Consider the following 15,234-nt stretch of genomic DNA (forward strand, 5'->3'; position numbering starts at 1 on the left):
TACCAGCACAAAGGAGTCCTGCACCTCCTGCCATAGAGAGCTTCATATGGCGTCATGCCAATGCTTGCGTGGAAACTGTTATTATAGGTAAACTCCACCAAAGGCAGGACCTCGTCCCAAGCACCAAGATGATCAAGCACGCACGCCCGCAAGAGATCCTCAAGAGACTGAATTGTCCTCTCGGACTGGCCATCCATTTGGGGGTGATAAGCTGAGCTCATAGTCAGCCTGCTGCTTAAGGCACTCTACAACGTTTTCCAGAATCGAGATGTGAATCGTGGATCCCTATCAGAGACTATGCTCGACGACACTCCATTCAATCTCACAATCTCACTGATATACAACTGTGCCAGCTTCGTCATGAACATCCTCAGATTAACGACTAGGAAGTGGGCGCTCTTGGTCAGACGGTTTACTATAACATCATGGCTCCTCATCGTCTGTGGTAAATGGGTAACAAAATCCATAACAATGCTATCCCATTTCCACTCCGGGATCTCTAACTGTTGCAGCATCCCTTCAGGTCTCTGATGTTCTGCTTTAGCCTTCTGACAGGTCAAGCAGGATGACACATACCGAGCCACATTTGACTTCATTCCTGACCACCAAAATGAGTATTTCAGATCATGGTACATTTTAGTCATGCTTGGGTGCATGCTAAAACGACTCTTGTGCCCCTCTTCAAGAATCTTGCCTTTCGCCTCCAAATCTTCAGGTATGCAGACCCTGCCTCTGAACCTTAACACCCCATCACTTCCTATCACAAAGTCCTTGGCTTTCTCAGTGCCAAGCAACTCCACTGTTCTCTGTAACTTGGGGTCCGATAATTGCCTCTCCTTTATTAGGACGAGAAAATCACTAGACACGGTTAGATGGTTGCATCTAATGACGTCCTCTCCTAAGGTCACCTACAACTGCATGTCTCTGAACTGCTCCACCAGATCCAATTCCCTAGCCATCATATAAGATGCATGAACTGTTTTTCAGCTTAGGGCATCCGCCACCACATTCGTTTTCCTCGGGTGGTACAATAACTCGAAGTCAAAGTCTTTTAAAAACTCCATCCATCACCTTTGCCTCATGTTCAACTTTTTCTGGTCGAACATGTACTTCAGGCTCTTGTGGTCACTGAAAAGTTGGAACTGAGCATCATATAGATAATGTCTCCAAATTTTCAGTGCAAACACTACAGCTGCTAACTCAAGATCGTGTGTGGGGTAGTTCTTCTCATGACTTTTAAGCTGCCTTGAGGCGTAGGCAACCACTCTTCGTTCTTGCATCAGAACACACCCTAACCCCTGATGGGAGGCATCACAGTAAACCTCAAAGGGTCTACTGGTATCAGGAATCACCAACACAGGAGCACTAGTCAGCTTCTGTTTCAACCCTTGGAAACTGTTTTTACACTGGTCGGTCCAAGCAAAAGGCTGATCCTTACGAGTCAGCTGTGTCAAGGGTGTCACGATCTTAGAGAACCCCTCGATGAACCTCCTGTAGTAGATTGCCAGTCCCACAAAGCTCTTAATCTCAGTCACTGATTTAGGACGCTCCCACTTTAACACAACCTCCACTTTGGATGGGTCCACGGATATGCCATTAGCTGAGATCATATGCCCCAAGAATTGGACCGTGGTCATCCAGAACTCGCACTTTGACAGTTTTGCATACAACTGCTTCTCTCTCAAGATGCTCAAAACTGTCCTCAGATGCTCCGCATGTTCTTCACGAGTTCGGGAATATATCAGAATGTCGTTGATGAAAACCACCACGAACTTGTATAAAAACGGCCTGAAGATTTTTTTCATATAGTCCATGAACAAGGCAGGGGCGTTAGTCACACCGAAAGGCATCACTACGTACTCGTAGTGTCCATATATGGATCTGAAATTGGTCTTCTGCACATCATCAGACTTAATTCTAATCTGATGGTATCCCGATCTCATGTCAATTTTTGAAAACACCGCAGCGCCGTGCAACTTATCCATCAAGTCATCTATCCTTGGTAGAGGATATTTGTTCTTCATGGTTAGCTTGTTGAGTTGCCTATAGTCCACACAAAGCCTAGAGCTGCCATCCCCATTCTCAACAGACAATTGAGTTAGAATTAAAAAACACCGGGATCCCTCCTTGATGGCTTGATCCACCTATTGTGAGGACAACAACATATTTTCATCCTCCGAGCTGGGAAACAACACCTTCTTCTCATTACAATCAATGAGAATGTGATTAGCAGATAGCCAACCCATTCCCAAGATCACATCCAGTTCTTCTAAAGGTAAACAGATAAGGATTACCCTGTACTTGCGTCCCTCAACCTCGATCAAACATCTAGCACACAAAGTCGAGGTTCTGACCAACCTAGAAGCAGGTGTGGACACCACCAGGTCGTACTAGAGTTCCCTCACCGGAAGACCTAACTCTACCACTATAGACTCCAACACAAAAGAGTGTGTCGCTTCCGAATCGTATAACACATGCTAGCTCCTACCGACAATCACACAAGATCCGATGATGAGGTTACCTGATCTGTCTGCCTCTGGACCCATCACGGCATACACTCGATCAGCTGCTTGGGGCCTAGCACTCCCCCGTGTCTGCTGTGGCTGAGACTGCATCAGAGGTCTCGGCACTACACTCCTGCCAGTGGGGCAATCTCTGAGGAAGTGGCCTTCCCGGCCACATTTGTGACATGTTTGCTTGCCGCCAAGCTGAGGGCAAGCACTCCTTATGTGGGGCCCTCCACAATGATAACACCGCAGCCTGTGAGACAGATGTTGCTGAGACTGATGCTGATGAGACTGAGGTGAGAATCTCCTGGACCTCTAAGGCTGAGGTCTAGAGTAGGGTTTCCTCCTATCATCCTATCGGCTCGTGGACCCAGATGGTCCTCCCACCTTCTGCTGAAGCCGCTGCTGAGCTTCAACTTCAGCTTTTAGCTTCTCCATTACCCTTGCTTTCTCCACCAAAGCAGGGAATTCCTTGATAGAGAGCGGAGCCACCATGAGTTTGAGATCGCCTCTCAATCCATTCTCAAACTTCCTACACTGCCAATCCTCAGCCATCCTCAAGGTGTGGAATCTACCCAAGTGCTTGAAATTTTCAGCATACTCTGATACTGACATCTCTCCTTGCATCAGTTGCAAGAACTCCACCTCTTTGGCGTACCTCACACTGTCTGGGAAGTACTCAACATAAAATTTCTTCTTGAACAACTCCCATGTGACAGGCTCCCTGCTGTCTTCTAGCATCATCTTCATACTAGACCACTAGTGGACAGTCTCTCCGACAAGCAGATACTCAGAATATGCCAGCCTATTCTTTGCTGGGCACCTCTTGGCATCATAAATCCACTCCATATCCCTCATCCACTGATCTGCCTCATCCAGGGTGGTCTTGCCATCGAAGCGGGATGGATGATGTTGAAGAAAATCCTCCAAACTCCACTCTTGTACTCGTGATGGTGGAGCTTGGGAAGATCCAGCTGCAGAACGATTCTCCCCTAACTGATGCAGGGCTTCCAAATGCCTCTGCTGAGTCGCCTCCGCTGCGAGCCTAACAGACTCCATCTGCTACAAGGCTAGGTTGTGCTGATTCACCATGTTAGCATTCTGTTGCATGGCTGCTAACATCGCATCAATTGTCCCCACCAAGTGAGAACTATCCGGGTTAGGAATAGGAGGAGGAGGGGGCCTAGGTGCCATAGCTTTAACCACACAAAGAGAATCATCAGTCTAGCTAACAACTACCATTACCGCACCAAAATACTATGAGAAACACACAACAGAAACTAGGCAAGCTCACACCTACAAACCCTAAAGGAAGTACTGCTCTGATACAAAAAATGTAACATCTCATTTAATAGTTTTTCACGCTATCAAATAAAACATTATATCATGATCAAACATAGCAGATAGTAGGAATAAAAGTCATATACATATAAGTATATATATATATATAGCTGGTACAGTCATCCAAAATCACCACACAAATCCCTGGTGACAAGTGTGGAAATATAAGGAGAAGACCTAAACTACAAGTCTCAAGACTTTGCAGAATCTGGTCCAAGCAAAAACTAACACAGCACTCAAGCAAAGGATCAACTCCTGCTCAGCAGAGAGGTATCATCATCTGGATTCGGCTTTGCTCACACCAACCATAGGTGATCATTGCAAAGGAGAACACACAAGGACAGGCAAACAAAAACAAAAGGGTAAGCTAACTGAAATAAGAGAAATTGATACAATTCACAATATAAATATCATTCATAACACACAGCTCAATTGTATAATTCTAGACACGATATCCAGATTGTGTAAGCGACATTGGAGCTCTTGGTGGCTTGCACCTGTAACGGTTCCCAGACTCTGCAAAGTCTGGACACAAGGAGTTATCACCCTAACGTTCCCAGGGTAAGTCCCCTTCGCGTCTAGGACTTGATCAAGTCCAAAGACTAGGACCTCCTGCTACTCCTCACGACATAATCCATTCTGCTTTATTTGAGCGTGAATGATTATTGGAGTTTCAGGATACCAACCAATATGGATTCCACACGTCCTTACACATACTAACAAGTTCACGTGAATTTCCCTCAAAATTTTATTCCAGTCACAACTCCTCATAATTCATACTCATCCAATTTCATCACACAATACATTAATAATGACGTTCCAAGCATATGAGATACTATTTGCACAAAACTACCTTAAAACGTATAATATCACACTTTAAAATAGAAACTGAAGCACCCCACTGCAGTGGCTCTCGCTCAAGCTAAACAATCTAGCCCAGGCGAGAGGCCATCTCGCTTAGGCGAGTCAGTCTCACCTGAGTGAGGCTCTAACAGTGGCAAAAGTTAAAAATTGGGCGAACTCTCGCTCAGGCTAAACTGGTTCGCTTAGACGAGATTGTCTCTCACTTAAGCGACCTTAGCTCGCCTAGGCGAGACTTCGCGCAGGAATAAGGATGGGTTTTCTGGTATTTTCGCTTGGGCGAGAACACCAACCTAGGCTAAAATACCATATTACTCATTGTTCCCACATGCAAGAGCACTGGATTCATGGCAGAAATCAATCAAGCAACCACACATAAATTTCAAACATCAATTTAGCACTCAGAGCCTCAATCAAACTCATCAAACATGATTCACGGGTTTAAATAAGAAGAAATTACAATTAGCTTCCCTTACCTTTTTAAAACCACCACAAGCAGAACTCTAACCACGAGGGCACCTCAATTCCACAACCTAAGGGGCTGAAATTCATAAACTCAGAGTGAGTACACGACCCTAATTCGGTTTTGGTAAGCATTGAACTCCAGAAATTCCAAAATTGAAGAAAATTGAGGAAACCGAATTTGACTTACTGGAGGAGAAGATGACTCAGCTGGAGGAGGAATTCTTCTTCTGGTTCCAGGTCCAATTGCTGTAACAGAAGGGAGGATTGATTAGAAAGGGGAATTTTGAGCTTCTATTAGAAAGAAGGCAGTGCAGTTGATTCAGTGGGAGGGAAAAACAATGATGGTGGAGTGTGGTTCAGTGATATGGGTAGGAGAGAGAGAAGAGAGAGTATAGTGGGGAGGGATAGTGGGTTTTCACACAAGGTGAGGTAATGTGTTGTTCTGTGGTGTGGGTAGTAGAGAGAAGAGAGTATAAGGAAAAAGAAAATGGGTTCTCACAGATATGATCTATGTTAGAGATTATAAATTGTCGATCAATATTATATATATATATATATATATATATATATAATGTAATACAAAATATATCAAATATGTAACTGAGAAATAATATATAGTTGTATGTTTTTATCAAATTTATAACTATAATTATTGGAACTTTACACATTGTAGCTATTTTAAATTTATTCTTTTGACCATCCTTTATTCCTCACGACTAAAATAATTCTCTAAAGAGTGAATGCGTGTTGATTTTAATCAATATAAAATTTTTTCATTTCATTCCAAATTTAGTCTTACCATTTAATTTGATATGATGTGATATTATTTAATTCTTTTAATGTCAAATGATTTGTTCAAGGAATACGTACGTGTATATATTAACAAAGTTTCGTACAATAAATGATTTATTTTAAATTGAATATTAAAATTTAAAATTTTAGAGAGAGACAAATTAAAGGAAAATATTTTACATATACTAAAACCAAATTTAAATATTTCATAAAAGCTAAAAGGCAATTTTAAACTTTGTAAGGGTGAAAGTGAAAAAAAAAACAGTCTGCAAAATTAATTTTAGAGCAATTAAATATATTTAAACGAAGCTATCACGTTCCATCCTCACAATTGTGTGTTTCACACTCTTGCTGCTCGCTCTATTGTTCTGCAAAATTAGTGCACTCTTCACTCAGACTAACACAACAGAGTCTATAATCCTTATCAGTTAACATGACAGGGTCCTCTCCAAAAAGACAACAATTTAGAGAAAATGAAACACTATCCATGAATGCATAACACTGAAAATAAGCAATTTGTTCATTGTTTAGTTACAAAATCCATGAGTTTGTGTTAAAGAAAGTAAGATACAGCAAAATACATACATATAGATTGAACAATGAAGCAGTAGAAACAGTGTTAGGTTAGGTTTTGTCTGCGTGCAACTATGGAAAGAAGTCTAGAAACCCCTTGAGTCCAAATATCATATTCTCTTTGATTTCTGCATTCAAACTCCACAACTCCCCTTGCTTCTGTTTTCAATCCAAAGTACCTTCTTTCTTCACCTTCATCAACCAGGTCCCGTCCTGGCCATGCTGCTAAATTTGTGCACACATCCAACACCACATCTGCAAATACAATTTAAACCAAAAGTTATGATCAACTGCTTTTATGGCTTCCAAGGATATGCTGTTGGGCTAGTATTAGGTGATTGATTACTCTTTTTCTTTTTCGTGATAGTTCCTGCAACGTGTCTGCTCTTCATTTTCAGCATTACCTGAAATTGTTGCTTGCATTGTGATGAATAATGGACACATATTCAATTCCATCTGATATCAATATTTGAAGAATAAAAATACCTGGCCTGTTCGATGTATATAAACCGAAACTATTTTCCAGTGAAGATCACCTACAGCAATCACCAAAATTGAGTTGAATAATTCTGTAAATAAGAGAAAAATTCCATTTTGCTGATCTATAGCTGTGTTTGTCAGTCACTGAAATTACCTTTGCGTGTCCGTTTGAGTAATGCAGTGCCCCTAGCAAGGAACTCTTGGTTGCATGCACCCAACAAATTTTCACCATTCATAATCTCCCCACTGTCACTGGTGCTAGAATTACTGTTTTTGCTTTTACCACATTTTCCAATACCTGCTCCTTTCTCTAATGGAGTCACTGCGTTAATATTCCACACCTCCTTCAATGCTCTTGCTTTCAAGGTTGCTGCCCCACGTAGAGCTGCACATTCAAGGATCACATTCACCTCCTTCTTAAGGGATCAATCAACAATGAAACTACAGATCCTACTTGGTTCTTTACCGTTAATGCAACTTAATTAGGATAAGCTTTAAATAACTCTTATACCATGTTAAAAAGTGAACTTTGTCTAATTCAATCTAACAAAACCTTTATTCAAGTCACTTAAGAAGAGTTTCTGAAAGGTGTTAGTTCAGGATCATTGAACTCGTAATGATAAGAGTGGTAAAGTTTACCTGTGGCAGCTGCAGCTGTAAGTGTTGAAATATCATCATGAGAACGGACATTGACGGCAGAGCTAACGACAGAAGCAAGGTGATCTCTCTCAGCTCCCATGGCTTCAGCAGCCTCTACACACTGAGCAGCGACTAAAGTGGCCGCAGAAGCAACGGACATGGCCATCTTCTCATCCTTGCTAGCTGCAGAAGTGGCTGCCGTTGCGGCAGTGACAGCTGCAACTGCAGCTGCTACGGCGGCAACAGAAACTGCAGCATGAAGTTGAGCATTATGGCTTCTGTTTTCTTCTTTCTTCTTTTCTCTTCTTTCTTTCAACCATCTTCCTACTGTTTTAGGTCCGGAACAAGGAGTGGCATTCCCTGTACCACCACTCATGGCTCGTCCACCATTGAATAAGGGATGAATGGAGTTGTTTGCCCGAAAAAACTGCAGTAGATTCATACAACATTATCAAATTGTTCTCCATCGTTGGCTAAACTGATTTTTAAAGCTTTAACATAAAATTTCCTTTAAGTGTAAAAATATCTAAAATTGTTTAAATTCAGATTAAAAAGAAACATAATTGCTATTTCAGCATGATTTAGAAGAATCTAATTCGACCAATCTTTCATTTAATAGTTCCTGTGATATGGGTAAGAACATTAAACAGATTTTGGACTTGCAGAGAAAATCCTACTAGTCTTTTCCTGTGCCAACTCTAGCTTCGGTTCCTTTCTAGTAAAAAGGACAAATTGAACTTTTTGTATCTGCTAGCAAAATTTCCAAAATAAGAAGATTGTTTTGTTTGCGTGAATGCGAAGATAAGGTACACTGAACAGTCAAAACCTTTGTCCTGTTGTGAGGCAATCACCTGGCAGGTAAGATAACTTAACTGGAAACCGTATCAGTAACAATAGCAGCGTGCGTCATTACCCACTTCAACAGTTCAACACTCACCAGGTCCCATTCAAACTTCAAAATTTTCATCTTTTCAATGAAAAGTCATAACCCCTCCACAACTTTAGGCTCTACCACCTTCTTTAGGTGTGATAGTGGGTCAAATAAAGTAGAGGTGATTTTACTAACTCATGAAAAATGTTGAATAGCCATGAACACAGATATTTCTTCCATGCAGCCATGGAAACTAAAATCAGTTGGGGCCCTCAAGTTCCTTTCTTTAGTAAATTATTTTTACAGTTTTTTTCTTTAGGGTGCAGGTGAACATGATAGTAACCCTCCTAAAATCCTAATGTAATTCAAGTTTTATGAAGAAAGTCTTTTCTACAATTATTTATAAGCAAGAAAAAGAAAGTTAAAAAAACAGTAATCTGACACCTAAAGACAGATAAAAAAAGAAAAAAATCAAAGCTTTTTGTAAGTACAGACACTAGCAAACAATCTTTTCCATAATAAATCAACACAGTAATAGCAACGCCCCCACATGGATATTATCGAAATCAGTTAAACATGTTTAAGGCTAATTTAAAGCACATCCAGCATTTCAAAAATAACTGCTGAAATATACTATTATTACACACTTAGCATAGTTTTAGGAAGCAAGAAAGATACAGCAGCATTGAAAAGTGAGATTGGGAAGAGGAACAAAGAAGAAGAAAAGTGAGAGAATAGTTACAAAAATATTATTGTACTTGTGAGGGTCCCACCTAGGTGGAAAAGAAAGAGGAAAGGAACAGAGAGATACCTTGACAACATCGTCAAACTCGTCAGAAGGAGAGATTGGTGGACTGTCCGTTCCAGTTAAAGAAGCACCACCGTTCAAAGGTTCACTGCTGTGGGACAATCTCCCTGACGTTAATGGAGACACTTCCTGTCTCAAACATTACACATTCAGTCATGTCCAAACCAAAACGAGGTGAAAAAAACAAAACTATAGAACTTTTGTATGAAAGAAAAACAATGTGAGATGGTGAAGGAACACCTCTCTAGTTGACTGTGACATAATGCGGTCAAGGACGAGCTGTGAAGTGGCGGAGGAAGCAAAAGAGAACTGGTTGGCGCACATGGTGGCTGAGAACTCCTCTGACTTAGCAGAAGAAGTTTCTTCGGAAATGGAGTTGGTGATAGAAGAGGGTATAATGGGAGGCTTGGAAGGTATGTAATAAGAAGGAGGTGGTGGTGGTGGTGCAAGGGCTTTGGAGACCTCAAGAGCAGAGGCACTCCATGATCTTGACAGAAACTCCATTGGTACTCTTGGGCTCTCTGGCAAATGAGTACCAGTTCTGGTTTTGAGCGACTCGTTTCGGTCACAATTCACTGTGAACTTGGGTTCCATGTCTAACAAGTTTGAAGCTTAGAGAGGTGGGTTCGTTTCCTTATGGGGTGGTATTTATATATACAGTGGAATCTTTGAAGAAGCAGGAGTGTGTAAGAACATGTCCAATGGTACATTTTCTTTTTGTGCTGAAGTCATTTTCAGTGGGGCTTAATATACGCAGCAGATTTTAAAATCAGTAACGCTTTAATGGTAAAATCGCTTAAGAACTTAAAAGTATATGTTTACACTTTGTGGTAGAAAGGTAATATTATTTCAGTACCCTGTTTGGTTGAGGTTCACGTATCTACATTCATCTATTCACCTTATATTAAAAGCAACAATAAATAATTTCACCCGTCCACATCCTGGTACAAGAGTCATTTTTATGCGATTGTTTCTCAATCAACCCCACTCTAATGGTATTTTAAATTGAAGAATTCGTTTTTACCTCTACGAACCACTTGAGCATTTTTTTTTTTATTGCAATAGCTCTAATGGTTTGTTAACATTGAAAAAAATATCATCTTTCTATTAAGTGGAAAAGATAAAGAGGGAAAACATGTGAATAAAATAAATAAGATATAGGATAAGTTTAGGGGTATTTAATTTAAGATAAATAAAAAGAAATAGAGATGAGGGAATCTCATATAAATAGTTAATTAATAAGGTGAATGAGTAGATGTGTTTTTATGAAGCATTAAATATTAGATAAAAATAAGAGATGCACCAATTGTAAGTTAATCCTACAAAAACAAGATGTAAATGAGTGTCATCTAATAACACAATTATGCAATCATACAAAACCCATAAAGTACGTATTGTTCATTTCTTGTAATTTTTTAGTAGAAATAAATCTGATAGGACTTGTTATTTTTCTATTTCTTTTCATTCTATTTCATGTAGCAAATAGACTCATTTTATCCTCCTAATTCGTGTCCCTATCTCTATTTATTTATCTTCTTTTTGCAAGGAAACAAAGTGGAAGAGAATATCAGCTATATTTGTTTATTTCGTGAAGAGAAAATGACAAAAAAACGTTGATTTTAGAATTAAGCATTATTTTTCTTCAGTTCAAATTAAAAATTTTCTCAACTCAGACATTTTACGATGAAAATGCTAATGTCCTGAGGCAATGCAGGTGATAAAGTTGGGTTAAGGGCAGTGAGGATTGGTCAAACACCATGTGAAGTAGTTTACTGTGAAATTCATACTGGAAATATAAAGTACTGTTTTCTGCTCTGTGTTCGATATCAGAGACTATGGCGTAGGGAGAATTGGGTGACAATTGTCATTTAAACACGATCATTATAGCTCCTCTCGCAGATCCTAACATTATTAAATTGATATCACGAATAGTAGCTATTGAAGAACATTTAATTTTAAACATCCAGTGTTGAGCTATAATTAGTGACTCATTCACCTATCATTACCAAGCAATAATTACATACAATGTTCACCATCATTCATGATTCAAGTATAACAATTCACGTGACAATAGTAGTGGACCAGGCTTATAAAATTAAATTATGAATACATCATTACAAACTAAGGACAAGGAATCCAGTCGAATGCTGCATGTATCCCTTTTCCCAAAGGATAGATAGAGTAAACATGAAAATATTGGCTAATGGGCTAGAGCCTAGAAGGAACTTAATTATGAACAAGACAAAAAGAAAAAGAACGCGAATAGGGGCAAGTTCTGGTAAGCTAATAGCATTAATTAAATTTGTAATCTTGTTTACGTACAAATCGTATCACTTAAGAGAATAAGAACTGTTGCAGCATTAAAAAATTATTAGCAAGACCAGAACAAAGAGAATTCCCAAATCAGTACTGTACACATGAATTGATATGCATACATTTCATATGGTCAGTGAAATCAATTTTATATTTCAGTAATATAGGGAAGATAAGTGGAGCCAGATCCAGTTCCCCCAAAATTAAAAATCTCCAACTCTAGTACGAAAAGTATAAATAAGATTATACGTGTTTATGTATTAAAGCACCAAATATGCACTTTACTAGCTAAACTGATATGTTTATTACAGGACCATTTTGAGAGGGGAATGTCGGGGATATACAGTGGATAATGTTGTTCCTTGCTGTCGTAGGATTTGGTAACGTCCATGGCCGACAGGTCAAGAAGTGCAAACAAGTTTTAGCAGCGTTGAGTTGGACACAAAAGCTGTGTTCTAGAAGAGGACCTGTGTTAAATTGCGCGTGCATAGAGACGTCATCACTCATAAGCTGCTGTTTTCTTTACTTTTCGGACACGGGCATGAACACGATCTCAATCCCCCTCTCATAATTCTCTGAACAAAGAAGAAAAGAAAAAGGCTCCGAGAAACAGCCTTAGCTTTTTGGTTTCGTAGCAATTTTGTTTCATAACTGACAAAAGTTGGAAATATTGTTCCTTTTGCCTCCAATTCTCATTCACGATTGTTCCCCCTTGATTCCAATTACATTCAAATGTGTTTTCAGGTTATTTTCAGAAAATTATTCCTATTCACGTTTGCTTTTTTAAGTCAACTTTGGGTACCCTTAAGCACCACTACGAATGAAAAAGCAAGACCTACGTAAGTGGCTACTTCGTTGTACTAACGGATGCACAGATAGGCTCCCTTTTTCTTTTCTTTTTTTCTTTCCGCCTCGTCTTAAACGAAAATCACAAGTGTGATTTTTTTTTTTTTTCTTTTCTTTACAAGAGGACCTCTTGATGTGTACAATAGCCACATACTCATCTGTTTCCAGGCCAATTATACATCCATATATCATCATTATATGTGCGTGTAACGTTAATCTAGTGAATGTGTGCAGGTTTTTGGTTTAAGCCAAAGTTATTGAATAAATGAAAGCTAAAGACGGAGAAGAGAACCTTCCCTGGCAGATATTTCCTGACATAATGTGATAAGGCCGAAAGAGTGAAGGCTTATTAAATGCATGCCCATTCTTTATCGGCTAGCAGCTGCAAGATAAAGCAGTCTTTCAGTTGCATGATCAGGTCATCTTTTTCGGCCGTTTTCTTTTCTTTTTCTTTTACAATTCCTATATTGAGTCCAGCCAGGATTAGGTACAAAATTGAGCATGGCACATGCAGGTAACCACTTGAATCAACATAATCTAAGTATGAAAGGGACAAGGGGAGAGAAATAGACAAAAAGGTAGAATAATGTACAGAAGTATTTGTTTCTTTTAAGTCTCTTTATTTTTTCTATCTTCACTGCTTTATTCTCAGTTTTAGCATATCAGTTTAGAAATCAGTAAAAGCATTTCCTGTTTAAATCTTATAAAACAAATAGAAGTAACTAATTATAATTTATAAAATTAAAAATAAGAAATGAAAAACAAAAAGACATTTTCTCAAGACTACTAGGCCAGTTCTTCACTGTTAAGCAGCTACCCAAACATATTACCCTTCTACCAAATGAAATGTAGTCCTACACAGTCTATCCTTTTGGCAAATATATGATTTTTCTAAAGAGAAGGTACTTTAATACATAACCAGTGGATGTTTAGCATATCAATCTCAATCTTTGACGCAGGGATATAATTTGAAACAAGATTAACCAGAGTCTGGTCACCTATTATTTGATTGCAAACCACTACCACCATAATACTGCTTGGTTGTTTCACGTGAGAACTCTGCAAAAGTCATCCCTTCCTTCAACCGTGACGAAAGAGGGGGAACTATTTTGTTAATTTCTTGACTTAAATTATCGTTATCTTGTTCAGACTGCCGTGGCTCCACTAAACATTCTCTATCCGAGATAGAGAATGTTTTAGTCCAAGCAGGCTGCAGAAATACAACAAAAGTTTCTCTGCTCAAATTTTCAAACTCGGAAGGTCTATGAACAGAGTGCAGGGTCGCACGAAGCTTCCCCTTTGAGATTATATCAGCAGCTTCCCCAACTTGAATGATAAAACTTTCGGGAGGGGCCTTCACCATGATGGCCCTTTTCCTATTAGGATCATATATCTGCAAGCATGTATGCCCAGTTGGCGATTGACATTCATCAAAACAACATGAGGGAAATGGATTCTCCGTTTTGCTTTCCTCTGAATAAGATGGTAGAATAAAGAATGGAGTCGTTAGAACAGTGAATATACCATAATCATAATGCCATTGCTGCCACAAATTTGAATGAATTCCACCTGGATTTACATCACAGGCAATTGAATTCAACTCTGACCCTTCCAATGGTTTCACATTACCAGCACGTTTCTTGCTTGTTGCTCTGCTCCTTTCATGTTGTTTAAGGAGAAGAGCATCTAGATGTGAATGATAATGAATGAGTCTACCTTTAGCTCCACATGAATCCAACAAACTCATCTCTAAATCATTGCCACCAATAGCCTTGTCACATATTCGAGCAAGGCAAAGACCAAGCTCCATCATGCAAAACCCTAGCTCTTGGAAACAACTTCCAAGATTCTCGAATTCATTACCACGGCACTCGCTAACTGTTTTTACAACAAGTGGAGATTTGGTATACTTAAGTTGCATGGCAAAGGAGGACACACTCCTATCAGGATTTCTCAGAGGAACGTCACCACCTAAGTTATGCTCCTAGGAAGAAAGCACGCAATGCAAGCACAATGAGCATCCCTACAAAACTGAATTGATTTTAAACCTAAACCCTAGGTTGATGTTTATGCGCAAGAATGAATCAAAATCAGAACATTCCAGTGAGAATCAAATGTAGACAAGAGGAAGAATTACCTTGAGAACGAGTTTTCGGGTGTCTTGAGGAAGAAGTGCGAGGGTCCGAGCGAGGGGGAGAAGGTGTGAGCGGAGTTTGGATGCGTTGGGGACGCCGTTGATGGCGAGGAGGCCTGGCCCACTAGGCCCTAGGGCTTCCATTATGGAATCCACTGTGGATGAATTTGAAGGCGCACATAAGTCTGAGTATTCAAGCTCGTACAGACCTATCGTCTCAGCTTCCACCATCTCCATCTCTTGCAGTTGCAGAGACAGAGCAAGAGAGTTTGAACGTTTGCAAGGACGACAGTGATAATATGGGCTTGGGCTCTGATGTAAATTTGTTTTGGGTTTTAGCCATTTCAACTCGGGGTTTTCTTCCTACACCCCAACTTTTCTTCCTGCACCCCCAATTTATGTGCAGAGACCATAATGTCCCTAGAAAAAATAAATAAAAATTATTATATGAATAGTTAAGTGGTAATTACTGCTTACCAACTTTATTTACTCTTCAATAACTTCATCTTTTTTAAATATGCACTCCTAAAACAATTTTTCCCTCACTCGTACTCTCAGTGCACCACCACTCGACGAATGGTTGCTCTTTTTTAATGTTGGAGTT

At 39.6% G+C, this 15,234-nt stretch overlaps 1 protein-coding gene across 5 annotated transcripts; it reads right to left on the reverse strand.

Moving 5' to 3' along the window:
• Positions 1-6,456: 6,456 nt before the first annotated feature.
• LOC114192564 (VAN3-binding protein-like) lies at positions 6,457-15,006 on the reverse strand. 5 transcript variants are annotated; one of them, XM_028082319.1, is made up of 7 exons: positions 14,634-15,006; positions 9,341-9,466; positions 7,659-8,085; positions 7,174-7,404; positions 7,026-7,075; positions 6,886-6,943; positions 6,457-6,794 (listed from the first exon to the last, which is right to left on the reverse strand). In XM_028082319.1, exons 1-7 carry the CDS (start codon positions 14,865-14,867, stop codon positions 6,586-6,588), a joined length of 1,335 nt encoding a protein of 444 aa, XP_027938120.1. In that variant the 5' UTR covers positions 14,868-15,006; the 3' UTR covers positions 6,457-6,585. The 5 variants fall into 5 exon arrangements, with proteins under 5 accessions (XP_027938120.1, XP_027938119.1, XP_027938121.1 ...); XM_028082318.1 differs by lacking the exon at positions 14,634-15,006 and adding an exon at positions 9,578-10,289; XM_028082320.1 differs by lacking the exons at positions 6,457-6,794; positions 6,886-6,943; positions 7,026-7,075; ... (1 more) ...; positions 7,659-8,085; positions 9,341-9,466 and adding an exon at positions 13,212-14,480 and having other exon boundaries at positions 14,634-14,977.
• Positions 15,007-15,234: the final 228 nt, after the last annotated feature.

The sequence above is a fragment of the Vigna unguiculata genome, chromosome 7 (genome assembly GCF_004118075.2).
Source record: "Vigna unguiculata cultivar IT97K-499-35 chromosome 7, ASM411807v1, whole genome shotgun sequence".
Lineage (NCBI taxonomy): Eukaryota > Viridiplantae > Streptophyta > Magnoliopsida > Fabales > Fabaceae > Vigna > Vigna unguiculata.

What these genes read in the sequence shown, in the direction of transcription:
- LOC114192564 (XM_028082318.1), bottom strand. Translation starts at nt 9,931, where the DNA reads ATGGAACCCAAGTTCACAGTGAATTGTGACCGAAACGAGTCGCTCAAA. An exon ending in TGTCACAGTCAACTAGAGAG is followed by an intron (nt 9,467 to 9,577) that starts GTGTTCCTTCAC and finishes TGTTTGAGACAG; the next exon opens with GAAGTGTCTCCATTAACGTC. An exon ending in TACAGCTGCAGCTGCCACAG is followed by an intron (nt 7,405 to 7,658) that starts GTAAACTTTACC and finishes TTGAATGTGCAG; the next exon opens with CTCTACGTGGGGCAGCAACC.